General features: G+C 46.1%; 1 protein-coding gene and 1 long non-coding RNA gene across 23 annotated transcripts in view; one reads left to right on the forward strand and one right to left on the reverse strand.

The window, feature by feature from the left end:
• TMEM268 (transmembrane protein 268) overlaps positions 1–26,030 on the forward strand; it is a 358,336-nt gene that overhangs the window by 5,698 nt on the left and 326,608 nt on the right. For 12 of the 22 annotated variants that reach the window (XR_014078411.1, XR_014078399.1, XR_014078398.1 and 9 more), the window contains exons 3-9: positions 3,350–3,459; positions 5,673–5,780; positions 6,510–6,659; positions 10,109–10,219; positions 12,108–12,188; positions 13,060–13,245; positions 17,266–17,484. Coding sequence is in view for 18 of the 22 variants with exons in the window: in XM_081575323.1 (XP_081431449.1) it covers positions 3,350–3,459; positions 5,673–5,780; positions 6,510–6,659; positions 10,109–10,219; positions 12,108–12,188; positions 13,060–13,245; positions 17,266–17,445 (926 nt within the window). In the remaining 4 variants the exon portion in view is untranslated. Of the gene's footprint in view, positions 1–3,349; positions 3,460–5,672; positions 5,781–6,509; positions 6,660–10,108; positions 10,220–12,107; positions 12,189–13,059; positions 13,246–15,247; positions 15,509–17,265; positions 20,567–26,030 lie in introns of those variants that run through there. The other 10 variants (XM_081575228.1, XM_081575202.1, XM_081575219.1 and 7 more) reach the window with 3 other exon arrangements.
• LOC145540707 (uncharacterized) lies at positions 14,717–25,624 on the reverse strand. The gene is made up of 3 exons (XR_014078514.1): positions 25,494–25,624; positions 17,042–18,296; positions 14,717–15,018 (listed from the first exon to the last, which is right to left on the reverse strand). It is a non-coding gene; the product is annotated as an uncharacterized LOC145540707 (long non-coding RNA).

The following is a 26,030-nucleotide window of genomic DNA, read 5'->3' on the forward strand; positions in this document are numbered from 1 at the left end:
TCTCCAAGTCTGAGGTCCAGATCAGCGTGGGTTTTCCACTCTGTGCTGTGCAGTGAAGGGCTAGTCTGAGGCTCCTACAGCACAACCGCCTGCCTTTTCTGTGCTCCTCTTTCTTTTCGCTTCTTCTCTTTCTTGCTTTCATTTCCCCTGGTACCACCGGGCAAGCTGGTCTCCTTTCAGAGGCCCTGTTTCCTTTCCCATAGTCATCATTTCCCACTTTCTAGGGCTCTTGCGGGAGACCCTGGTTCGATTCCTGGATTGGGAAGATCCCCTGGAGAAGGGATAGGCTACCCACTCCAGGATTCTTGGGCTTCCCTGGTGGCTCAGACGGTAAAGAAGCCGCCTGCAATATGGGAGACCTGGGTTTGATCCCTGGGTTGGGAAGATCCCCTGGAGGAGGGCATGGCAAGTATGCTTGCCTGGAGAACCCCCCTGGACAGAGGAGCCTGGTGGGCTACAGTCTATGGAATTGCAAAGTCAGACACGACTGAGTGACTAAGCTCAGGGCTCTTGAAGGATTAAATGGAATCAGGACTGTGACCCCGAGACTGTGCCTGCTGCATAGGAAGGGCTCTGTTCCTGGAAGCTATTCATATTTTATTTTATTGTTCTATTTTTATTTCAACCTTTATCTTCTTTTTATCTGTTTTCCCTCACTTGCTTATTTTAAAATCTAATTTTATAATTTTGCCTTTTCATGTCTTATTTTTATGAAATCCTTTCTGGAACAAGGTGTGGGAAGATAAAAACCCATACAACTAAACCAGTGTGGCTTTATGGTAACTTAGTCGCTCTGACAAGCTTTTAAATGATGACAACCATAGCAGCCAGTCATTCAGCACCTATTTTACACTAAATGCTTTATTTTCATCATCTGAATTATTTGCAAAGTCCTCTGCAGTGGATATCATCATCCTCTAAGGGGATGGCCAGGAATTAAATTGTTTCTTCAAGGTTTCTCTGTTAGTGAGAGGCTCACTTACAATGTGAATCCCAAACCATCTAGCTTGTGCTTCCCCTACTTCATTCATACATGAAACATTTATCTAGTACCTGCTATATACTTGGCACTGAACCCAGCTCAGGGTATTCAGTGATGTGTAAAACCCATGTGGGAGTATATTGTTCGGATGGAGACAGTGGACTAATTGAGTAACTGGGTATACATGTACCCTTCTTTAGTGAGCATAAAGGAGAAGGGCAGTGATGGGCAGGTTTATCAGACAGATTTGATCTGGCAAGAGTTTAGAGCATCAAGGAAGACTCCCTGGGAAAGGGATTAATGAACTGGAATGCAAATGATGACTGGGATCTAATGGAGTGATGCCAGGGGGATGTGTTCTAGGGAGAGAGAGGGAAGAGCATATGCAAAGGCCCTGGGGTGGGAGAGAACACTGCATGTCCAAGGAAAAAAGGAGGCTGGAGTGGCAAGACACAGAATGAGCCTGAGCCTTCAAGCTGAGTTTGGCAGGAGGCTAGTTCTTCTAAGGACTGGAGGAGTATGGTAACGAGGTTGGTTTTCTTCAGAGCACTGGGAAGCTATTGAAAGTTACTATTTTTTTTAAAGATTTATTCGTCTGTTTATTTTTGGTTGCGCTTGGGTCTTCATTGCTGTGTGCGGGCTTTCTCTCGTTGAGGGAATGGGGGCTACTCTCTAGTTGCAGTGCATGGGCTTCTCATTGCAGTGTCTTCTCTTGTTGCAGAGCATGGGCCCTAGGTCACATGGGCTTCAGTAGTTGCAGCACACGGGCTTAGTTGCTCCACGGCATGTGGGATCTTCCCAGACCAGGGATCGAACCTGAGACCCCTGCATTGGCAGGCAGATTCTTACTCCCTGGACCACCAGGGAAGGCCCCTATTGAATAGTTTTACCCAGAGGATTCGTATCATTTGATTTGTGTCCTGGCTGCTGTGTGAATGCACTGTGAGAGGAAGAGCAGTTGGAGAAGCCAGTTAGGAGACAGGGGTACAGGGAGAGGTGAAGGGAGCCTGGGTGAGGGTTGTGGTGAAGATGCCAAGGGGTGCATGGAGCTGGGAGAGATTTTGTTGGGCCCAATTGGCAAGGCCCAGGGATGGACTGGGTGAGGGAGTGGAGGAGCAATTGAGGGGGTGGGCAGGAATCCCCAGGAAGGTGTATTGCCCAGAGCTGGGCTCTGTGCCAGTAGATAACATGTTTATGGTTTAACCCCTTCAGTCCTGCTCCTCTTCTGGTTGACAGCTACAGAACATGTGCTGAAATATTCAGCTCCCAGCCTTGAGCGGCTAAACTCTAGGATTCTAGCATCTCAGGGCTCCGCCAGCCCCAGCATTGCCCTGGCTGCTCACCGGTGGCTCCCGGAGTTTCTCTACTCAGAAGGGAAGTAGGTGTGGCTTCTTTCTGCTGCCATTCCTCCCTGGGCCTGAGGGGATTGCCTCACTCTGGCTCCTGGTCTGGTTTCAGTGCAGCCCTGCAGGGCAAGAGTGAGAGGTTGTGATAAGCCGGAGTTGATATGCTTTTTGAGGTAGGACTTTCATGCAATTTATGCTTTTAAAATGTCAAACGAGTGCTGATATACTGGGACGGGCTTGCCAATAAGTTAGTGGATTAGTTTTCTGTGGTTATTGTAACAATGACCACTAACAAGGGCTTAGAAAATGCAGTTATCCTCCTACAGTTCTGTAGGCTAGGAGTCTGACACTGGCCTCACTGAGCTCAGATCATGAGGTCAGCAGGGCTGTGTGAGGAGAGACTCTGTTTCCTTTTTCCCAGGGTCTGAAGGCTGCCCGTATCCCTTGGCTCCTGAAGCCTTCTGCCGCTTTAAAGCCAGAGGTGTTCCATCTCTTTGTACCTTCCTTCCGTAGTCACAGCCCTCCTGGCTCTTCTGCCGCCTCCCTCTTCCACTTTTAAGGATCTTGGTGATTGCATTGGACCCCTCCCCAGATTATCTGGGCTTCCCTGGTGGCTCAGAAGGTAAAGAATCTGCCTGCAATGTAGGAGCCTGGGGTTTGATCCCTGGGTCAGGACGATTCCCTTGGAGAAGGGAATGGCTGCGCACTCTAGTATTCTTGCCTAGAGAATCCCATGGACAGAGGAGCCTGTTAGGCTACAGCCCATGGGGTCGCAAAAAGTTGGACATGAATCAGCAACTAACACTTTCCACTTCACCCGGATAACCTAGGAATCTCCCTATTTCGGGCCAGCTGATTAGACGCTTTCTTTTACCTTCAGCCTTAATTGGAAGGTTTGAGGATGGCAAGTCCTTCCTTGCCATGTGAATGTTCTCAAGGCCGGGGGAGGTGATGCCATCAAGGTCTGGGTTCACCCCAAGTCCTTATCGCTTAGCCACATGAAGCGTCTGTCTGCTTTCAGAGCTCCGCAATGGCCAGGTCCTCACAGTGCTCCGGATCGACAATACCTGTGCGCCCATCTCATTTGACCTGGGAGCCGCCGAAGAGCAACTGCAGACCTGGGGTATTCAGGTGAGTGCTGACTTTACTGTATCCTTATTACTTTTTCTCCCATCCACCCATCAATCCACCCATCTGTCTGTCCTATCTATTCTATCATCTCATTATTTACAATTTTTTTTTTTACTGGTTCATATATTGTTTTTTAAAAATTCTATTTATTTTTATTTTTTAATTTATATTGGGGTATAGTCAATTAACAATGTTGCGATAGTTTCAGGTGAACAGTGAAGGGACTCAGCCATACACAACATGTATCTATCCCACCCCACCCCAGACTCCCCTCCCATCCATGCTGTAGCATAATATTGAGCAGAGTTCCATGTGTATTATAATAGGTCCTTGCTGGTCATCCATTTTAAACATAGTGATTCACAACATTTTTTTTTAAGCACCTACCCCGTGCTTGAAATGCCAATTAATTCGCTTAATAGATGTGTGTTTGGGGGTGTCCACCCTGTGCTGGGCACTTAGCTGCTCAGTGATTACTACAGAGGTGACTAGGTCCCCGTGCCTGGGGTCACACGCTGGGGTTTTTGTGCAAATGAGAAGACACAGTACTCGAGGAACGCTTGCGCTGGCTCTGGCACATAGTAAATGTTCAATAAATTGTAGCTCTGAAGTTCCCACAGGTGTGATTCTCATTCTTCTCACATCCTTTAGAGTGATGAGGTCTTCATCATCACTGCCCGGGATGGATTATTTATGGATAAGGAAGCTACAATGCTAATTTTACCCTGAAGACTTGAGAATTTACTCCTTTAACACAGAATTGTATTATGGTTTAAAACATTTTAGCACCATTAAAGGGAAACGTTCCAAGTTGACAGTACTCGCCCCACATCAGCACGACAGCTGGTTTTCCTTCCCACGCTTCCTTTCAGCCTTTGTACAAAAGGACATTTTCCTTAAACAGTTGTCTTCAGATGGGGTTTTCTTCACTGGTGAACAGTTTGCATATTGTTCTACCATGCTCCTAAAAATCGTCTCTAATGATTAAATTCTGTGTTCTTAAGCAGTCCATTCTTGTAAGACCTTTACACTCTAGGGTGTTTTGCTTGGGCAGGAAGATGTGAGTTTTCAGTATCTTGGACTGTAGTAATAGTTGTTGATGTAGTTTGATACTAACACTTGTGTATCAAGTGTTCACTTTGGAAGTGGCCCTGGGCTTGTATAAGCAGATAGTTAGACACACATATCCATCTAAGTAAGAGAGCTACTCTGTGCTTAGTCTGTGCTATGCTTAGTCACTCAGTTGGGTCTGATTTTTTGCAGCCCCATGGACTATAGCCCACTGGGCTACTCTGTCCATGGGGATTTTCCAGGCAAAATACTGGGGTGAGTTGCCATGCCCTCCTCCAGGGGATCTTCCCACCCCAGAGATCAAACCCAGGTCTTTGGCGTTGCAGGCAGATTCTTTACCATCTGAGCCCCAGGGAAGCCCCAAGTAAGAGAACAGAAACTCCCAAAGATGTCCAGATAATATGTATATATATATTATACATATATTTACTGTATAATATATGGGTTTCCCTTGTGGCTCAGCTGGTAAGAATCCGCCTGCAATGTGGGAGACCTGGGTTCGACCCCTGGGTTGGGAAGATCCCCTGGAGAAGGGAAAGGTTACCCACTGCAGTATTCTGGCCTGGAGAGTTCCATGAACTAAATCCATGGGGTTGCAAAGAGTCAGACATGACTGAGCGACTTTCACTCACTGTATAATACATATATAAATGTTATAGGTATTATCTTGTTTAATATGCACACCACCTCTGTAAAGTGTACATTTATTACCCTCGTTTTCCAGAGGAGGAAACCGAGGCTCAGAGAAGTGGGTTTACTTGCTCCAGGTCACATAGCACATGAGGGTCAGGGCCAAGGTTTGGACCCGGGGCTGGTCAACTCCAGGGCCTGCCCCTTAACCATTAGGCTCTCCTGGGTCTGTTGTGAGGTGCTGAGCTTTGGGTTACGGGGATCCCTCTCCGGGACATCCTCCTGGGTCTCGAGCTGTCCCGTCTCCCCAGTAGGGCCCATCCTTCTCTGACTCTGTGATGCCATTCGGGGCTCCATGCTACTTGCTCTGCCTTCTAGGGCAGCCCAGAATGCACTCACCCCCCTTCCACATGATAGCCACGTGAACTGGACACAGCATGCTTGCCGGTGGGAAGAAGTGGGGCGTGGTTCTCTGTGGCCGACGGGTCTCTTTCCCTTGGGTGGCCAAACAGGTCCCAGCTGACCAGTACAGGAGCCTGGCCGAGAGCGCCCTCTTAGAGCCCCAAGTGAGAAGATACATCATCTACAACTCGAGGCCCATGCGGCTGGCCTTCGCTGTGGTAAGGAGGGCGAGGTCCCTTGAGACACTGCTGAATTCAGTGCCATGCCCTGCAGCCTGTGGGTGCTGGTAACGGGTTTAGGGGCTGCTGGCCAGCTGCCTGGGAGAGAGCGGTACCCACGGCCCTGGGTTTGGTGTAGGAGGAGATTTATGGGGGAGAGTTGTTACCAGCTCCTCATGTAAGGGGTGGAAGGCAGGTTTACTAAGGGCAGAGGCGGGGAGACTAGGAATCTGCAGACCCACCCTCGAGGCCCCAGTCTTAGTATCTGGTCTTGTCAAGACCTTTCTGCTCTCTGGGACTTGTTATTATATTGACCTTTATAACAGCCACATGATGGAGGTATTATTATCCCCATTTTATGGATAAGGAAACTGAGGCTCAGAGAGGTGCTAATACATGTCAAGTCCACCTAGCATTTAGAGGATCATCGTGGGCATCCGACTCAGATTCCTCTCACTCCCAAGCCCTGCCCTTTTCTGTTTTATTTAAAATCGGAGTAAGCAGGAATTTGGAATACCTGTTCTAACCCCTTGCCTCTCCCTCTGCTTATGAACAAGGACCAAGGGCTCGTTCTCACAGGCCCCCACACCCCCACTGGTCTCTGCCTGGCGCTCTGAGCTCTCTCAACCCGAGGAGGGTGTCAGAGTGGCCGGAGGGGGCCCTGGGGATGGAGCTGCTTCATCCAAGGACAGGTGTCCCTGAGCGTGCCCTTTCTCTGGCTTCTCACAGGTGTTCTACGTGGTGGTGTGGGCCAACATCTACTCCACCAGCCAGATGTTCGCCCTGGGGAACCACTGGGCAGGCGTGCTTCTCGTGACTCTGGCTGCCATGAGCCTGACCCTGACTCTCGTGCTCATCTTTGAGAGACACCAGAGGAAGGTGAGCCCTCCGGGGACCTCCGCCATGCTCCCTCCAGAGAGGCTGTGCCGGCAGGAGAACCCCAAATCAGACTTTTCTTCCACCTGCTTCAAAGAATTTCCCCAGCTGTGAAACTTTGCCCCGGCCCATGTGCCCAGTGACTCAAAGAAGTCCAGTCACACGTGTGATTAAGTCCTTTCTGTTTTTCCCTCTGATCCCTGTGTGTTGTTTTTTGGAAGCGGGCTGTGTTTTGAGAGAGTCCGGGAGTGGCAAGGATGACCCCTTGAGGCGACTGAGCCCTGCCTCGCACCTCCCCTGCCTGGGTGCTTGCGACAGCCCCGCGCGTGGGTGGGCTCCAACCTGGCGCTCAGTTGACAGTTGCGTCTCATTTAATCCCAGTAGCGACCTTTGACGCCAAGAGTGGGTGATCAGGCAGTTTAGGTAACTTGTGCCAATCCCAGTCTGACTGGCAGAGTTGGGGGTTCGAAGCTTGAACCCTCTGATTCCCGACTTCGTTCACAGAGGAGATTGATACTTCCTGGCTTTATGTACAGTTTGCTGGCTTCTGCTTCTTCAGCATCAGTCTTTTGTTGCTGTTGAGCACTTCATATGTGGTAGATTGTCTATTAAATGCTTTACATACATTAACTCACTGAACCCCCCAGAAAATCTCTGGGTAGAGTCTTTTACATTCATGTTACAGAAGGGGTACTTGAGGCTCCAAAAGGCCCAAAGAGTAGTTCAAGGTCATGCTGCTAATAAATGGTCGAGCTGGAATTCAAAGCCAGGAGCTCAGATTCCAAGCCATGTTCTGGACCGATACCCAAGTGCATTGGTGTTCTGTGGCTGTAACAGAGAACCATAAATGTAGTGGCTTAAAACAATAATGTTTTGTTTTACAGTTATGTAGTTTAAAAGTTTTGACAGGGCAGGGCTGTCTCTTCTCTAGAACCTCTAGTGGGGAATCTGTTTCCTTGTCTTTTCTAGCTCTGGAGGCCTCCTGCATTTCTTGGCTCATGGCCCCTTCCTCCATCTTCAGAGCCAGCAGTGGTGGGTTGAGTCCTTCTCACATTCTTGACTCTGAGTCTTCTCCCTCCCTCTTCCACTTTTAAGGCCCCTTGTGATGACTTTTGGGCTTCCCGGTTGGCTCAGATGGTAAAGAATTTGCCTGCAATGCAGGAGACTCGGGTTTGATTCCTGGGTCTTTGGGCTGTCTAGTTAATCTGGGCCGGTCTTCCTATTTTAAGCCTAACTCATTAGCATCATTAATTCCATCTACAACCTTAACTCCTCTGTGTCATATAGCATAAATTCACAGATTCTGTGCGGTAGTATTTAAGCAGCCTTGGGAGGTCATTATTCTGCCTACCACACCTCCACAGTCATCCTTTCTTCTTCTTTTTTTTAAAAAAATATTTATTTGTTTATTTGTGGCTGTGCTGGGTCTTCATTGCTCCACACGGCTTTCTCTAGTTGCAGCGAGCAGGGCTTACTCTCTAGTCACGGTGCGCAGGTTCTCATTGTCGTGGCTTCTCTTGCTGCAGAGCACGGGCTCTAAAGTTTGGGCTCAGTAGGCGTGGTGCATAGGTTTAGTTGTCTTGCAGTATGTGGCATCTTCCCGGAGCAGAGATCGAACCCATGTCCCCTGCATTGGCAGGTAGATTCTGAACCCCGGATCACCAGGGAAGGCCCCCCACTGTTGTCCTAGCTACTTTAGGAAGCTCCCCAGCACCTGGCACAGAGCTGGACTTTGAGACCTTTAGTAAACACTCTACTCTTGCCTGACTCAAGAGGAGAGGGCGGGATGTGAGGAAATGTGGTCAGGGTTTGGGGTATGAATTCCATTTAGTGCCGATGCTCACAGGGACAAATAGGAACTTTATGGCTCAATCATTCTGAAAGGATCTTTGTTGGGCTTTGAGATGAGGCTGACAAAATAATGCTGCCCTTGGGCTCTGTTAATGCTTTCATGGTCTTGTGTTTGGCCTATAAAAAACAAATTGAACTGGCTGCTTTTGCAACAAGAGCCTTCTCTTGGGGAGGGGGAAAATGCTAAGTGTTCTGCTTTATCAGGAGCAAGAAAAATATCTGGCACCTGGCAGGTGCTTCAGGGAGGCAGTTCAGGGGAGGCCTGCTGTGGGTTTCTGCCTCCTTCCTCCATTTCTTCCCTATTCAGCTGGTATTTATGAGGGCTCAGCAAGTGCTAGGGGATGTGCTGGGCATAGGGCAGAGAGATGAACAAAACTGTATTTTTACTCGTAGGTGCAGCATGGAGGCCCCAGGTACATAATGGCCCTTCTGTCATCACTGTTTTTTGATCCTCTAGGATCCTTTACTTTCTAATATGACCATCATTTAATGAGCACTTATTATGTGTTCCATATTTGGGGCCTGATATCTATGCCCAACAACCTGACAAGAAGGAAGGATACCCCTACCATTTGCTAACTCTGCAACCTGGGGCGACTTATTGCTTAACCTCTCTGGGCTTTAGTTTTCTCATCTGTAAAATGGGATAATAATTGTAGCTCCTCATAGGATTGCCGGGAGAACTAAATGATGTAATACATGCAGTGTGCTTAAATCGTACTTATGTGTGTGTGTGTGTGTGCATTAGTTGACCATTTGTGTCCAACTCTTTGTGAAACCATGGACTGTAGCCCACCAGGCTCCTCTGCCCATGGAATTCTCCAGGCAAGAATACTGGAATGAGTTGCCTTTCGCTTCTCCAGGGAATCTTCCCAACCGAGGGATTGAACCTGGGTCTCCCCCATTGCAGGCAGATTCTTTACCATCTGAGCCACCAGGGGAGCCCATAATCCTACCTGGTATTACATAAAGTAGTAACTCTTCACTAGTGGGGAAACCAAAGCTCAGAGAGGTTAAGTAACTGGCCTGTGGTCACACAGCCTTCCTTACATCTTCCTTTGAGCCTCAGCTCAAGGACTTCTTTCTTCTCAAATCCCTTGTCACTCAGGGCCGTGCAGATCCCCCTCCTTGACCATCATCACTCTTACTGTTTGTGTCCAACCTGCATCACACAACATCCTTGAGAGCCTCAGCATTTGTACACACTGCCTTGGTTTCCCCCCGTTTGGGAGAGGCAGGAGCCCCTCCAGTCCCCTCCTCCTGCAGATAGCTGTGGCATCCAACTGTGTCCTGGGTACTGGGATACTTTTTATCCTTATTCACAACTGAAGAAAGCGAGACTCAGAGAAGGGACACAGTTGACCAGGACCACACTGCCCAGAAGTAGCGGAGCTGGGCTTCACCCCAGGCTTGCTGACACTGTTGAGTTTATTGTCCCAGCAACCCCACAGTCTGTTGCATAGGGGAGACAGTGGCTGTGTCTTAGAGACCAAGATCATCCCGTGGTGTCCTGGGCTGGGACAGTGTGTGGTTATTACCCGGGCCCAGGAGTGCCACGACAACATGAAGTTCAGGCCGTGAGGCTGGCGTTTGTCTTCTAGGCCAACACCAACACAGACCTCAGGCTGACAGCTGCCAACGGAGCCCTGCTGAGACACCGGGTGCTTCTGGGGGTGACGGACACAGTGGAAGGTTGCCAGAGTGTGATTCAGGTACTGTGTCACCGAGCGGCCCCTCCTGTGGGAGCGCTGAGGCCGGGCTGCCCTGGTCTGTGCAGCGCCTGCCCGGGTCTGCTAACAGAGGCAGTGTTGGCAGCCCTTCTTGCCTTCCTGCTCCTGTGCGTCCTTCTGGAGACTCCTCTCTGGGCGGGCAGCGGCGACCTAGAGCCTCCACGAGGCAGGGCTGGAAGGACGGCGTGAAGGAAGCCAAGCCACATTCCGCCTTCAGTGCTGATTCAGCAGAGAGATGGCGCCTCCCCTGTTTCAAGGCCTCAGTGCCCAGATGAGGTCCCTGGAGAGGCAGGTCAGACCCTGAAGGCCGTGTCCCCTCAGCGTGGTTGTTTCCTGGCCCCAGGGAAATGTGAGATCTGAAGCCACCAGAAGGAGGTCACGCAGCGGGTCTGGGACACAGGCGGGCTGGATGAGGCTCAGGGCTCCTGATCCTGGCTGGGCTCTGCCTCAGTCAGCATCATGCCTGCATCTCACCCAGTAGGAGCCTGAGGTGGGGGTATGGGTGGTCTCCGGTAGGAAGCTCATTGGGCACGTGACCTGTACATCCCACAAATATTTACTGAGAGCCCACTATGTGCCAGGCACCGTTCTAGGTACTGAGGCTACGGCAGAGAACAGACATAGGCAGATCCTGAGTTTATGGAGCACACCCGAGATGGTGAAGGATGTAAAGGGATCTTGCTTGACACCAAGGGTGAACTTGATCACCAGACTACGGGTAGGTCAAGCGTGATGGTGTAGATCAGGAGCTTCTTGAATCTGGGGGTCCTTTCAGCCTCGTTTATCTCTAAATCCTCTTTTATCACTTGGTACAGAGGACTTGGCAAGTGTTAGTTGAATGTATGGCTGGCTGGCTGGATGACTAAGGAGTGGACACATCTTTTAAAAAACTAGGTTCCTTCAATTGCAAAGTAGCATCTTGAGATGAGGTGATATAATATCTTGGACTTTTTGGGGGAGGTGTGGGGCATGGAGGGGTCCAGGGTGAATAATGGGTGGGGGTAGAGATGGAACAAGAGTAGCATGAAGAGATAATCACTGGACCGAGATGATGGGTAACTGGAAGTTAGTGACTTCATCTGCTCTTCTTCTGTGTGTATATGTTCATGATAAAAAGTACAAAAGAAATCCGAATATTCCCTTGGGGAGGCGGTAGTGGGAGAGATGTCTCACCGGGAAGAGGGAGGCATGGGATCCAGAGAAGCGGGTCTGTGGACAGGGATGTGAGACAGGCGCCACTGGTTTCTTGCAGAACTTGGGTTGTAATGTGTGAACATGGAGGATTTCCTCCTGGCTGAGTTTAACCCGGCCCTTGAGGACTGTGGAGGTGGAGGTGGAAGGGGAGGTGATGGCGAGGTGCAGGCAGACTTCTTAACCACTCCTACCCCCAGAGCCCCCAAGTTGATTACCTCTGACCTGGCCACGGACAGTAGAGGTGACAGCTCTGAAGGGTTTCGCTCGTTCGATTCTCAGGTTCCAGACAGAAGGGCATCCCAGCCGCTGCGGATAGAGAGGGTACATACATGTATTCATCCCAGGTGGATATGTGATGTCCAGGATGGTCCAGAGTTTATCTGGGATGTTCAGCGACTTGAGAGAGATGGGACTTCAGCCATTCGGGACCGGGTTTGACATTTTCTGAATTTGCACACAAAGCCATTTGTCTGCCAGTCATCCAAAGGGGATCGGCCACGTAGGGGAACTCTAAGAGACAGCGGAATGGCTCCCGTCTGAGACCAGGGCGAGTCTGGTCTTCCCCAGAAGGGCAGGCCTCTGGGGAGGAGGCAGGGAGTGAGGCCCGTCTTGGGGATGGAGAGTTCGAGGTCCAGCGGGCTTTGTCCTATGTGGTCATGACTGCTTCTCTCCCCAGCTCTGGTTTGTCTATTTCGACGTGGAGGCCTGTGTGCAGTTTTTGTCCGATCACATTCAAGAGATGAAGATGAGCCAAGAGGTAAGATACCTTAAGTGAAAAACAAAACAAGAAAATAAACCAGGAGGCTCAGTTGTATAGATTGCATTATCTTGGTGTTGGGTAAATGTCTAAGGAAAAGTTACTTGGAAGGAAGAATACCTCTGTGGAATCATGGCTGTTTTTGCCTAGGGAATTATGGCTGTTTTTCTCTTCCCTTTTAACTAGTTGCATTTGCCACATTTCTTATAGTGAACATTTATGTTAATTATAATAATAGTAATAAAAAACAATAGATTTCATTTATCACAACAACAACGGCAAAGATTCTGGCAGAGGAAAATACCATATATTTAGGTGACTTTCCCTTGTTCAGAATCTTCAGTGTTTTGAGGAAGGACAGGGAGATTTTGCTTCACATACACAGAAGCAGAAACTGAAGCTCTAAGAAGGCCTGAAGCCAGCTGGAAATGCTGGATTTGGAGCCCAGCCCTCCCGTCCTTGAGCCCTGTGCTTCTTTCATGGGATCCATTTCCTGGGCCCTGAAAGTGCTATAGTTGGTCTTGAAGTCAGGATTGTGGCTTAGCCCCCATCCGGCTAAGTTAGTCCCTGTGTGGCTTGGGAGAAGGCCTTTGAGCTCAAGTTTGCTCATCTGCAAATATCTGTCAAGATTCCCATGGCCCAGGCACACTCTGAGGAACGGATGAGAGTGTGGAAGGAAAAGTGCTTCTGACTGTATTTTTGCAGGAATTATCTGATCTCCTCAATGTGGCTTAGCTCCATGGTCTCCAGGGTCAGCATCTGAATCTGTAGACGGTCCATCCATCCTCTGGGTCTGATGCTTGGCTAGCCACCCAGCCTCCTACATCCACCCAACTGAGGACACCACCGAGCCCCTCTGTTTCCTTTGCAGTCCTTGCTGAGAAGCAGATTGAGCCAGCTGTGTGTTGTCATGGAGACTGGAGTGAGCCCCACAGCCGACGAGGGGCCGGAGAACCTGCTGGAGGAAGCGCCTCTCCTGCCCGACCGTCCGGGTTCCACGGAGAAGCCGCTCATGCAGACTGAACTTCGCCAGCTTGTTCCTGAGACTGAGCCGGAGGTAACAGGCGCCTGGGCCAGTCAGGGCCTCCCTCCTTCACCGGGTGTTTGCCTAGAGTCGTGCATGGCTCTCAAGTTCTACTGTAGATTCCTGGGGACGTGCCTTTACTGACTTGGTGGGGACCATACACCTCTTCCAGCCTACTAGTTTTTTAATATTTTTTTCCTCACCGCAGCAGTTTAAAAGATAGCTTAGAGGAATATAAATATAAATTTTTAAATATAAAATACTTACTGGGTACCCCCATCCCCATTTAAAAAATTTTTTGGTATTTTTTGGTATAGTTCCATGGGATGAGTAGTTGTGTGTTGATGGATGGTAAGTCTACCTCAACATGAGCATGTTGATAAATATTTGGGTCATTTTAAAATCTGTTTATCAACCAATCTATCATCAATCTATCTATCTCCTTAAATTGCAGTTGGATATTGAAATCTTATGTGCATCTCTGTTGAATTCCATTTCCTCCTGCTCCAAAGTTGTTTTGGGTCGTTAGCTAAGCTGTTTGGCATGGCTAAGAGCTGGTAGACCAGAAGTCTGGTAATGTGCTCTGCAGCTTGTGGAACCCTCTTCTTACCATGAAGACAGACGGTTTGGATGACATGCAGCAAGGGGTGATCTTTGGCAGGGTGTGATACAGGAGAACACTTGCATTTGGTTTTTTGCCAATAGATTTGGAGACGAAAAGTCTAGCCCAGTCCAGACTTTTCCTTTTGCTTGGATGGGGAGTGGGGAGCCTGCAAATAGGACCATTATAAGAGATAATGATAAATATATTAATCTCTTCAAAGAGCTGAAAATATAAGGTCACATTCTTTCTTGTGCATGCATGTCTGGGTTTATGTGAAATAGCCTATTAACTATGATGGGTCTTTTAAATGGTTTTTTTCAAATTCATTCAAACCAATAGTAATACAATTTCCTGTCATGAATATCAAGTCTCAGTGCGTGTGCACATGTTTTTAAAGTAGCTGCCCTTACAACGTAGTGATGGAAAATACAATCGATGCCCAAGTCTCAGCCTGGGCCAGACTGTCATATTTCAGGAGGAACCCAGTGTGTGTGAAAGGCAGATGAATAGTTATAATGACCTCTTACATTTTTATAGATTTTTGTTATGCATAAAATTCTTTAGCATTTCCTCTGAAATATGGATTATTTTCCCTTTTTTCCTGTTGGGTGAAATAAACTTCCAGGGTGTCAGCTGACTCACCCAAGGTCACATAACAAGGGAGAATATGGCAGAATCCAGGGTGGAAACCAGCCTATGATTTTCAGGAGGCAAATTTTCTTGTTGAGTTTCTTTGCTTATGTTAATCAATTTTAAAGTAAATGGGTGCAAAGCTCAATCTGAGTTAGTAAGCGGTAGGCTGTTTGATGTTTTCAACTTTTTTCTAGCACAAAGGATAACTCTAAGGAAACACTGATCCTGCAGAGCTAGTTTCTGCTTTTTGAATAATGATAATGATAGTGATATTGATGGCATTTATTGAGTACTGCACACTGGGCTGTCTTTCCATAAGTTCCTTTAATCCTCACTCCAGCACAACCAGAAAGATGCTTCAATTTTCTGTCTTTTGCTGCTGAGGAAATGGCTCAGCAAGGTGAAGTGACTTGTTCCCGGTCTGTCCTAGGGTGTCTGAGCTGATATTCCCACTTGGCCCTTTTAATTCAAAAGCCTATTCTTGATCCCTAACTATACCGACATAAACAGCCTGGGTTTAACCCACACCTTACTGCATTACCTTCAGACTGGCTGCAGGTGAAAGATTTCTGAAAGAGGAAAATAAATATAAAATTTAAATATAAAATACTTATTAGGTACCCCCCCCCATTTAAAAAATAATCTTGGTATTTTTTTGTGTGTAGTTCCATGGGATGTGTAGTTGTGTGTTGATAGATGGTAAGCCTACCTAAACATGAACATGTTGATAAATATTTGGGTCATTTTAAAATCTGTTTATCAACCAGTCTGTCATCAATGTATCTCCTTAAATTGCAGCTGGATATTGAAATCTTACGTGCATCTCTGTTGAATCCCATTTCCTCCTGCTCCAAAGTTCTGTTGGGTCCTCTACCACCTAAGCTGTGCTACACGTAAGGAGCTAGAGCGCCTTCCCTGGAATCCCAGCTGCCAGACAGGTGGATGGAACTTTGGAGACCAAATGTGTTAATAAGAGTATGCAGTAAACACAATTTTTCCAATTCTTTTTTTTTTTACTTAAAATTTTTTCCACTGCAATAAACTGTACCTACGATTAAACTTTGCATCGTAACTCTTTTTAAGTGTACGATTCAGGGGCATTTAAGTACATTCACCTTTTTGTGCAGCTGTCACTATATCCTCCTCCAAAACCTTTTTGTCTTCACTGTTCATCATTGAAACCACATACCTGTTAAATACAAACTCTCTTACCTTCCCCAGCCACTGGGAACCACCATTCTACTTTCTGTCTCTATAATTTTTTGCCCTGTGTGCATGCTCAATGGTAAAAAATCTGTCTGCAGTGCAGGAGACCTGGGTTCAGTCCCTGGGTCAGGAAGATCCCCTGGAGAAGGACATGGCAATTCACTCCAGTATTCTTGCCTGGAGAATTCCATGGACAGTGGAGCCTGATGGGCTATAGTCCGTAGGGTCAGACAGGACTGAGTGACTAACACCACACACACACACGTGCTCAGTCACTCAGTCTTATCCAACTCTTTGCGACCCCATGGACTGTAGCCCACCAGGCTCCTCTGTCTATGGGATTTTCTAGGCAAGAATACTGGAGTGGATTGTCATTTCCTTCTCCAAGGGATCTTCCTGACTCAGGGACTGAACCTGGGTCTCCTGCATCAGCAGGTGGATTCTTTACCACTGAGCCACCTGGGCTTCCTGAATTTATTGCTGTAGGTGCCTCTTTTAAATGGAATCATAGCGTGTTTGTCTTGTGTCAGATCCTTTGTACACACACCTCTGCTTGAAGAGGTCTTTGGCCTCAGCCAGCAATCAAGCAAACAGAAACAAATATGTGAACAGGGTGAGATGATGCATTGTAGTTTATTGGAGAGAAACCTGCTCCTCTCACATGCATGAGGGCGGGAAGTGAAGGCAGGTTCTCAGAGGGACAGGGACTGTCCCCTTACACTCTTAGGCTCAGCTTTTTTCACCCCTAAATATCCAACTGAGTCAGGCCCTAAACCCCACTGTCCCTGGATCAGAGCATCCTTTATTTTCCCTACGGGGCTCACACAGCATAGAGGAGAGAGGCGTGATCTGGTAGCCTTGATAAGCACTTTTAATATAGGAGTACTAGTCTGAAGTAATACAGCAAGTGTTACTTTGTAAATTAGAGAATCTGCCGTCATAGGGATATTTTCCCAACACTGCCTCTGTTTACTGGTGCTTCTCTTCGGGTGCATTACCTTGACCTCATGGACTTTACAAAATCACTTGAAACTGGAAGAAGAGAGAGAAAGAGACAGTGTGTCTCTGTGTGCAGTTGGCTGGTATAAGCTAATGGTAATTTCTCTAGTGCTCCCTAGCTTTTTTGTGCATGAAAGTGAAAGTGAAGCTGCTCAGTCGCGTCCGACTCTTTGCAACCCCATGGACTATAGCCTGCCAGGCTCCTCCGTCCATGGGATTTTCTAGGCAAGAGTACTGGAGTGGGTTGCCATTTCCTTCTCCAGGGGATCTTCCCGATCCAGGGATTGTACCCAGGTCTCCCACATTGCAGGCAGACGCTTTACCGTCTGAGCCACTGGGGAGGCTTTTTTGTGCATATTATCGCCTATTAGCAGTTAGGTTACCCACCTTGGAGATGAGGACATTGAGACTGCAGTAGCCCCAGAGAGCTTGAGAGCTGGAGTTCCAGACCCGTTCAGGGATCTTGCAAGAACCCCGGCTGAGGGCCTGGCTGGGTTCTTCTTAGTGAGTATCACTGCTGCACCAGTATCAAAGCCGAGGACCACTTGGCTTTCTCCTCACTCTTTAGATACTTCTCTGTGGCCCTCACGCTGCTTCCCTCCCTCTTCCAGGAAATGGCCCAGCAGCTGCTGGCAGTGTTTGGTGGCTACTACATCCGGCTCCTGGTGACCTCTCAGCTTCCCCAGGCACTGGGGACACGACACACGGACTCTCCAAGGATTCCATGCCCCTGCCAGCTCATAGAAGCCTACATCCTGGGCACAGGGTGCTGCCCATTCCTGACCAGGTGACCTCAGAACGAAGGTACTCCTCTTCCTCCAGGACTGAAGGTGAGAAGTCAGGGAGGCCTCGGAGCCCCAGGGTGGCTGACGGCGAGGCCTAGGTGAGGAGAGCAGCACCTGGGGTGCCCTGAGGCTGTCAGTCAATCAGCACTGGGGATCCGGTGTTCACTCCAGGACCCTGCACCAAAATGGCTTGTCGACAGCCCGTGCTGACCCCTGGCCTTTGCAGAAGCCGATGGTCCCACTCTCAGCTACTTTGTGTGCTGCTTAGAAATGTTGGCATGAGTGGAAAGGGCCCCTCGCCCATCCTTTCATTGTCTGGTGAGCCCCTAAAATGTGAAGATGACCAGACGGGGCTGAAAGTGGGCCCAAAGCTTGGTCTCAGGCGATGCTCCAGTCCTTACCTGCTTCGTGTCAGATGGAGGCTCGGGGAGGACTCTGCTCCGTGTGGCATTGCCCATTGCCTTGAGCCCCTTAAATTATAAGATGCCCCCTTCCCAATCTGAAGCAAAGAAGTGAATTCTCAGAATGTTCCCCACTTTTAAGTTGTTCTTGCCCTACATTTTCTGAAAAACGATGTCACTTGGGCGTGTCTGCTAGCACGCAGGCCTTCAGGAGACAGAAGGAAGGAGGAAGGAACGAACAGTATGTAACTACTAATGAGAAGATTTGGAAGAGACTGATCCCGTCTGATCAGAGGACTTACTTTGTTCCAAGGCACGCATGCCTGTGGGTGTGGTTTCATACCGCAGATGGAGAATGGCAGTCCTTCCCTAACACTAATGCTGTTCTGCAGTGAGGCGAAATCTGTCCCTCGTGGAATTCCATGAAGAGCTCAGAGGCTGCCAGGTGCTCTGCTTCTGAAAAAATACGAAGACCCATTGTTCCCTGGGCCCAAATCTAAAGACCCTAGCCTGGCATTTAAAGGCTCCCCAGTGCCGAAGACCTGGCCATCATCTGCAATTTTGGCTTCATTGCCCATAAAAATCCTCCATAGGTTGAAACCATTTCCTGAACTGACATAGCTATTCTTTTGCATCTGTTGGATTCCTATGCATGCTTTTTCTAAAAAAAGATTTTTTAAAATTGAGGTATAGTTGATGTAAGATATACTGTGTAAGTTTCAGGTGTACAATGTAGTGATTCCTCATTTTTAAAGGTTATGCTCCATTTATAGTTATTATGAAATATTGGCTGTATTTCCTGTGTTGTACAGCATATCTTTGTAGCTTATTTATTTTATACATGGGAGTCCGTACCTCTTAGTCCCCTCCCCCATGTTGCCCCTCCTTCTTGCATGCTTTAAAGCCTAGCTGTCCTTACCCCTCCTTCAGAAAGCCTTGCAACTTCTCTGCCACTTCTGTTTTTTTATTTTTTAAAGTTACCTCTTTGATCTATTAATCCAGATCATCTTACCTTGGTTTTTTGGCCACATCACATGACTTGCATATCTTAGTTCCCTGACCAGGGCTTGAAACCAGGCCCTTGGCAGTGAAAGCACCGGGTCCTAACCACTGGACCTCCAGGGAATTCCTGACTCTGCCTCCCTTAAATTCACTCTCTCTCTTTTTAAAAAATTACTATTATTTTGCGTTTTGGCTGTGTCATATGGCATGCTGGATGGTTCCCTGCCCAGGGACTAAACCCGGGCCTCTGCTGTGAAAGTTCCAGATTCAACCACTGCGCCATCTGGGAATTCCCTCCTTTGAATTCTCGATGTAGCTGCTGCCTTTACTGCCGTTTTATGTTATTGATTCTGTTTTCCTGTGCACAGGCTTGTTTTTCTAGCTAGATCATAAACCCCTCAAGGACAAAGACTTACACTTTTTGTGTAGGACCTAGACCTGCTAAGGAAAAAAAAAAATCCTGTGGATAGAGTGCTAGTCATCTCGATAGCAGCTTTTGCAAAACACTCTCTGTACTCAGTTGAATGATGAGTAGAGTTGGCACAGACTGGGGTTCTGGTCTTGAACTGCCACTTTAAGCTTTGTAATTTTTGGCTGGTCCTCATTTTACGCATCTGTATAATGGGTAGCTTGGGTTTTTTCTTTTTTTTAAATTGGCCCTTTCAAAGTCAAATATCTGGAAAGTTCCAGCGTTTTCTGTTCCATTCTTGCCCTTGGACTTTCTGTCTGTTATGCCTTTGTCTACAGGTAGAAAGGTTCTATAGCCCCTCACAGATGAGGTGCCCCAGACTTGATAATCATTTGGATGGGGTTGCAGAAGACCTGGATTCTCATCCTAGATCTGCCTTTTCTTAGCAGTATGACCTTGGCTAGGTTAACCTCTCTGAATGTCAGTTCACTCTATAAATGACTCTAGTGAACGTGAAATCTAATTACGTGGCTGACTTGCCATGTAAGAGATGAATCTGACTGTTCATTTTCTCTGGGCCAGAGAAGAGAGAGCATGAGCACAGACGAGCTCTCAGAAATGGCTGTTTTAAGCATTTCTCTTCGGCCAGTGCTGTGGCCTGCTTTGCTTAATGAGATTTATTCATAAAAGTGACCACTGCCTTCTTCCACCTGCCACAGAGGAAGTGTAGGCTGTGAATGTGATCAGTAGAAGCCCACGTTTATCATCCAACCACAAAGCCCTGGTAAGTATAATAATAGAGAATAAAAAACAGCAGTTTCACCTTAAAGGGCCCTCGATGTGTTCTTTCCTGCCTTTCCCTCTCTGTAGATTTTCTGATGGTCTCACCGGGCAGATGGGCCATTCAGGTATGCCCACATTCATGCCTCATTTCTTCTTTTAGAAAGTTCTGTGATCTCTGTCTTGCCTAGACCTTACAAGGTTGCTGTGAAGATGAGATTCCATAAAAGAATGTGTGGGCTGTTTCAAGGCTCTGTGTTAATGATAAGTATGGTGTGAATGAAGATGGTGCTGTGTTGTGAAGCGGGAGCGGAGGGCTTGGATTCCAGAGCCACATGTATTCAAATCCAAGGACTGCCACTCTAAGGGAGGTGCCTCTCATCCTTGAGTCTCAGTCCTCAAGGGTGGAGTGGGGATAAGTGTGCCTACCTGGCAACTGATTGTGAAGATTAAATGATAGGAAAAATACTGTAAAGTGCTTACAACTGTGAGTTGCAAACTTGAGTAAAATCTCAATAAATTGTGGCTGTCATTATTTTTTATCTCTCACTATGTCTTGTGTGCTGTAGGTGCCCCAGGTATGTTTTTGTGGATGATGTAGTTCATTAACAGTTCCTGTTTATTCATTCTGCATCGGAGCTCGTTTACCCCAGCACCATGAGGTGTACTTACGTGAATAAAGATTCCAGTCTGATCTCTCTAAAATTCAGTACCGGAAGAAGCCAAGTGGGGTTTTAAGAACAAGCTGGTTGGAGATTTTGGACCAGATGCTCACCCTCTGTTCCTCCTCATCTGTTAAGGGAGTGTGTGATGACAGGGAGATGAATTGAGGTGATGTATGTAAAGCACAAGGTCTGGTTCATAGTGTGGTCCATGGTAAGGGCTCCATCATCCAATGCTGTGTTTTCTTTAGCTGCTACATGCTGTTTTCTACCTGTGTCTATTTGGTAAGATTTTACTTACGTTATTCAAATCTATATCCTTACTGATTTTGGTTGGTTGGTTCTATCAAGAGAGGAAAATTTCCAACTACGATTGTAGATTTTCTGTTTCTCCTTTTACTTTTGACAAGTTTTCTTGTTTTAATTCTTGTTTAATATAAAGTATTGGTGTAATTAATATGCCATAAAATTCACCATTTTAAAGACTAAAATTCAGTTGTTTTTCATATATTCACAAGATTACACAAACATTACCACTGGTTAATTCTAGAACATTTTCATCACCTCTTCTCTCCCCACCAAAAAAAGCCCCCTACCCATTCAGTCACCCTCTATGCCTTCTCCCCAGCACTTGACAATCACTGATCTACTTTCTCTCTATGGATTTTCCAGTTCTGGGCATTTCATATAAAGGGAATCATGCAGTTTGTGGCTTTTTAGGTCTGACAGTTTTTTCACGAAACATAATATTTTCAAGATTCATCCACATTGTAGCATGTATAAGTACTTTACTCCTTTTTAACGACTGACTAATATTCCATTTCTTTTATACACCACATTTCTATACCATTCATCATTTGGGGTAATGAACCTACTTTTTGCCTATTACGAATAATGCTGCTATGAGCGATTGTGTACAGGTTTTTGTGTGAACATGTATTTTAATTCACTTCTGACAAATTTTGTTGTTATTCCATGCATACAAATTTAGAATCATTAAAACTGCCTGATTTGACCCTTTTACCTTATGAAATGTCCCTCCTTATCTCTACTAGATTTTTGCCTTGAAAATCTACTTTGTCTGATACATTAGCTTTCTTTTGATTAGTGATTATATAGTATATCTCTTCGTAATTTTACTCTCAGCTTACCTGTATCTCTATATTTAAGATACCCCTCTTGTAAACATATGGGATTAAAAAAATTCAGTCTTTGTTTTTTAACTAGAATATTTACTATGCTATGTCTAGTGTGTTTCCTGATATGTTAAGTAGATTTGAGCTTAAATATTCCATCTTACTATTTACTTTCCATTGGTTCTCCCTTTCTGTGTTCTTTTTTTCTGTACTCTTCTGCCTTCATTTGCATTAAGGTTTTGTGATTTGTGTATTATTAGCTTGTGAGGTATGTATTCTTTTCCCTTAGTGGTTACCCTAAATTACAACATACATTCTTGACTTACTCAAGTCTATTACAAGAGAATCCTTCTACCACTTTCTGGACAATCCAAAGAGTTTAGAACTCTCTCACCTTTTCTGCCTGTGGTGCTCTCCTTATAATGAGTTTTAATTCTTGCTGTATTGTAAACTACAACAGGCATCATCATTAATGTTTCATATAGTTGGTGTTCATTAGGTTTATCCACATCTTTACTTTTTGTTATTCGTCATTTGTTACTTTGTTGTTACTCTTTGTCCCTTCCTGCATTTCCACACATTAATCTAGGTTCATTCACCTTCTCCAGAAACTATCTTTGGAATTTTTCTGTAGAATAGTGTTAACTCTATTTAAAAGTACCTTTAGTATTTTCCTTCCAGTACAGATCTTCTGGTGGACAGAATGAGTTTTGGTTTGCGGAGAGGTCTCTGTTGTGTTTTTATTTTTGAAAGAAATTTTTGGTAAGTCAAGAATTCCAAAATACTACAGCTTCCCCCTCTCCCTCTGCCCCCAGCCTTTGGAAGATGTCATTGGCTTTCACTGGTTGTCAGTTCTGTGCTGTTCTTAAAGTTTTCTCTCCGCTTTGGGTTTCAGCAATTGTATTTTGATCTGCCTAGGTATAGATTTCTTTATATTTATCCTGTTGGGTTCAGAGCACATCTTGAAATTTGGGACATAGTATTTTTCATCATAGCTTCTACCTTTTTTTTCTTGTCTCCTTCTGGGACTCTAAGGATACGTGTGTTAAAGTCTTATCACTGTATCTCTAAGACTCTGTGCTTTCTGTTCTTTTGGTTCTTCAAGAGTTAGTATAAATTTTTTTTTACCTACTTATCTTCACTCTATTACTTTTACTCTCATTTGTTTTTTTGTTTGTTTGCTTGATTTTGTTGTTGTTTTCTTGGCCACATCATGCAGCGTGTGGGGATCTTAGTTCCCAGACCTTGGATCAAACCTGCAGCCCCTGCACTGGAAATGAAGAGTCTCAACCACTGGACCACCAGGGAAGTCCTTTCAATTGAGTTCTTAATTTCAGCTATTGTAATATTCAGTCCTGTAGTTTTTAATTGATTTTTAAAATAGTTTACAGTTCTCAGATATAATTTTCCATCCTATCATCTATTTTCTTCAATATTTTTTTTTTCAATATTAAAAATTTTTTTTCTTCAGTAGTCCACATCTGCTAATTCCAATATCTGGTTCTTCTGTAAATATGTTCCTTTTGCTTTTGCTTAGCTGATCTTATCTTCTAGTATTCCTGGTAATTTTTGATTGAATGCTACACTCTTAAAAAAAATGAAGGGTTGAAGAAATGTACAAGACCCTGGATATTCCTTCAGAAAGGATTTATTTTTGCTTCTGAGAAAGGTAAAGTTGAAATAGTTTGACTGTGGGTTTTAGTCCTAGTGAGATTTAGTCTGTCTCTGGTTAGCATTGATTTTCAGGTCCTCGCTCTTCAGGAACTTTAACTAGAAACCTATTTTATAAAAGCTTTTAACAGCCAATCCTTTTCCTCCAGGGTGAGCCCCCAGCCTCTAAGCTGTGAGTCTGCTGGAAGCTCTGCCCACTTTTTCAGCCTTCTAGACTCTTTAGGAGTTGACAAGTGCCTGGAGTAGGTGAGAAGACCTTGATGTCCATTTCATCTCTCTGGACTTCATTTCTCTCCAGGATCTTGGCCCCTCAAGTCCTCACTGCCTTCGTAGCTCTCTGATATATTCAGACAGACTTAAGGAAAAAGCAACCACAGGCTTTTAAGCTACTCTCAGCAGGAGAGTTAGTCTGATACCAGCTAGTCTGCCGTATTCAGAGGTGAGGCCCAACTGTGGCTTCCTTATTATTTTTATTATTATTATTTGAAAATCCTCTAAAGAAAGATACCATCCTGAGGCCAAGAGCCATTTGACAGGTTCTGTGAAGTGGCTTCTAAATGCAGGAGATGACGTTTATGGAGCATCTTTTGTGTGTAGATCACCTGCTGTATCTGTTGCAGGAAACAGTTCCAAGACATGAGGAATCTAAGGTTTTCTGGAGGTTCCCTTCCAGCCATTGTTCTTTTACCTTTTCCTGCTATACATTTCTAAACTTCTTCTGGATGTGGTCACCTAGATGTCCCATAGGCTCCTCTAGCTTAACATAGACCAAGATGACATGATCACCTATGTGTGGTCAACTTGGCCTCACTACCACCCTTTTCTCAGTTCTGTGCTTTGCAAAAGAAGTCAAGAACCTCATTTTACAGAGTCTTCTTCCCTGTACAGTTCTGAGTTAGAGTTTGCTTTACCTGAGATATATATTGTAATTTGGGACTCTCTTCTCCATCCTAGAGCTGCTGACCTAATGCATACCTATGTCACTGTCTGTCCTGATTGCTTAGGCAGCCTGTTTTTGGATGTATCAGTCAGGGGCCAATCAGAAGACAGAAAGCACACAGTCATTTGAATATAAGGCATTTAGTATAAAGAATTACTAAGTTTAATGTGGGTCGAAATAATGAATTAGTTAATAAGAAGTAATCTCCTATAAAGAATATGGAAATAGCAGATCTAAGGCATAGCCACCACCAAAGGGCTGAGATAGAGCCCCCAAGGAAGAGACCCCCCTCCCGCCCCCACTCCATCCCCAGCTGAAGTATGGACCTTGGAAACGACATGGCTGTGGCCCCCCTGGATGCAGAGAAGTCTCTGAGATGCCATGTTGACAGAATGTTCTAGAAATATGCCCTCTAGGGTGCTAGATAGATAGCTAGATATCTCTAGCTGTCACAGAGAGATGGAGGCACTGCTCCATTTGCTGGGGGAAGGCACGGGAGAAGCTGCTGGCTGCGAAGTGCTACTGACCACCACCATATGCTTCCGGATCTGGGTGTGGGAGAAGCCATGTGAACTGCCAGAGCCAGATACCCAAGAAGCTGCTGCAGGAGTCTTCTTAAGAGGAGCTCCCCAGAGCAGAAGGAGAGCCCTGTGTCTACCACTATCTGTAGCACCCTGTACTGACAAAGCATCACATTGCACTAGCTGCCAAGGGAAAAAGATTTTAAAGGGCCCAGCACCAGGTTTGAAGAGCAGGCAACAAATAGCTGGGAGCCAAAAGCAATCACTGAATGTCCTTCTACCATCATTGTGAAGGGCAGCATAACCGGTTGGTTAAGAGTATTGAATCTGGAACCAGGAATCCTGGGTTCAAATCTCAGCTCTGCTACTTACTATTAGTATAATCTTCAGAGACTTATGCACGGTATGTCAGTTTCCTGACTTTTAAAAACAGAGTAGTAACAGTACTATCCTTGTTGGATTGTTATGCTAAGTGAGTTGATACTTATAAAGTACTTAGAAAAGCAAGCAATATAGCAGATTTATACATTACCAGGATTGCTCACACTCCTTTTCAAATAGCACATCCTTCAAATTGCAGCCAGGATGACCTTTCTGTTGTAGGTATGAATTGTAATCTATGATATCATGGTGTAAGACATCATCTTCCTTTATTCTTCTGGGCTGGGGACAGACAGGAGTAAATGTTGCCTTCTTAACAACTCACTGTGTTCACACTGCAAAAACTAGAAATATGGCTATCTAACTATTGCCTGGAGAAGGCAATGGCACCCCACTCCAGTACTCTTGCCTGGAAAATCCCATGGACGGAGGAGCCTGGTAGGCTGTAGTCCATGGGGTCGAGAAGAGCCGGACACGACTGAGTGACTTCACTTTCCCTTTTCACTTTCATGCATTGGAGGAGGAAAGGGCAACCTGCTCCAGTGTTCTTGCCTGGAGAATCCCAGGGACAGAGGAGCCTGTTGGGCTGCCGTCTATGGGGTCGCACAGAGTCGGACATGACTGACACGACGCAGCAGCAGCAGCAGCAGCAACTATTGCCTAAACATTACCTTTCTTGACTCCTCAT

Source organism: Giraffa tippelskirchi, chromosome 1 (genome assembly GCF_054371585.1).
Source record: "Giraffa tippelskirchi isolate mGirTip1 chromosome 1, T2T-mGirTip1v1.2.pri, whole genome shotgun sequence".
Lineage (NCBI taxonomy): Eukaryota > Metazoa > Chordata > Mammalia > Artiodactyla > Giraffidae > Giraffa > Giraffa tippelskirchi.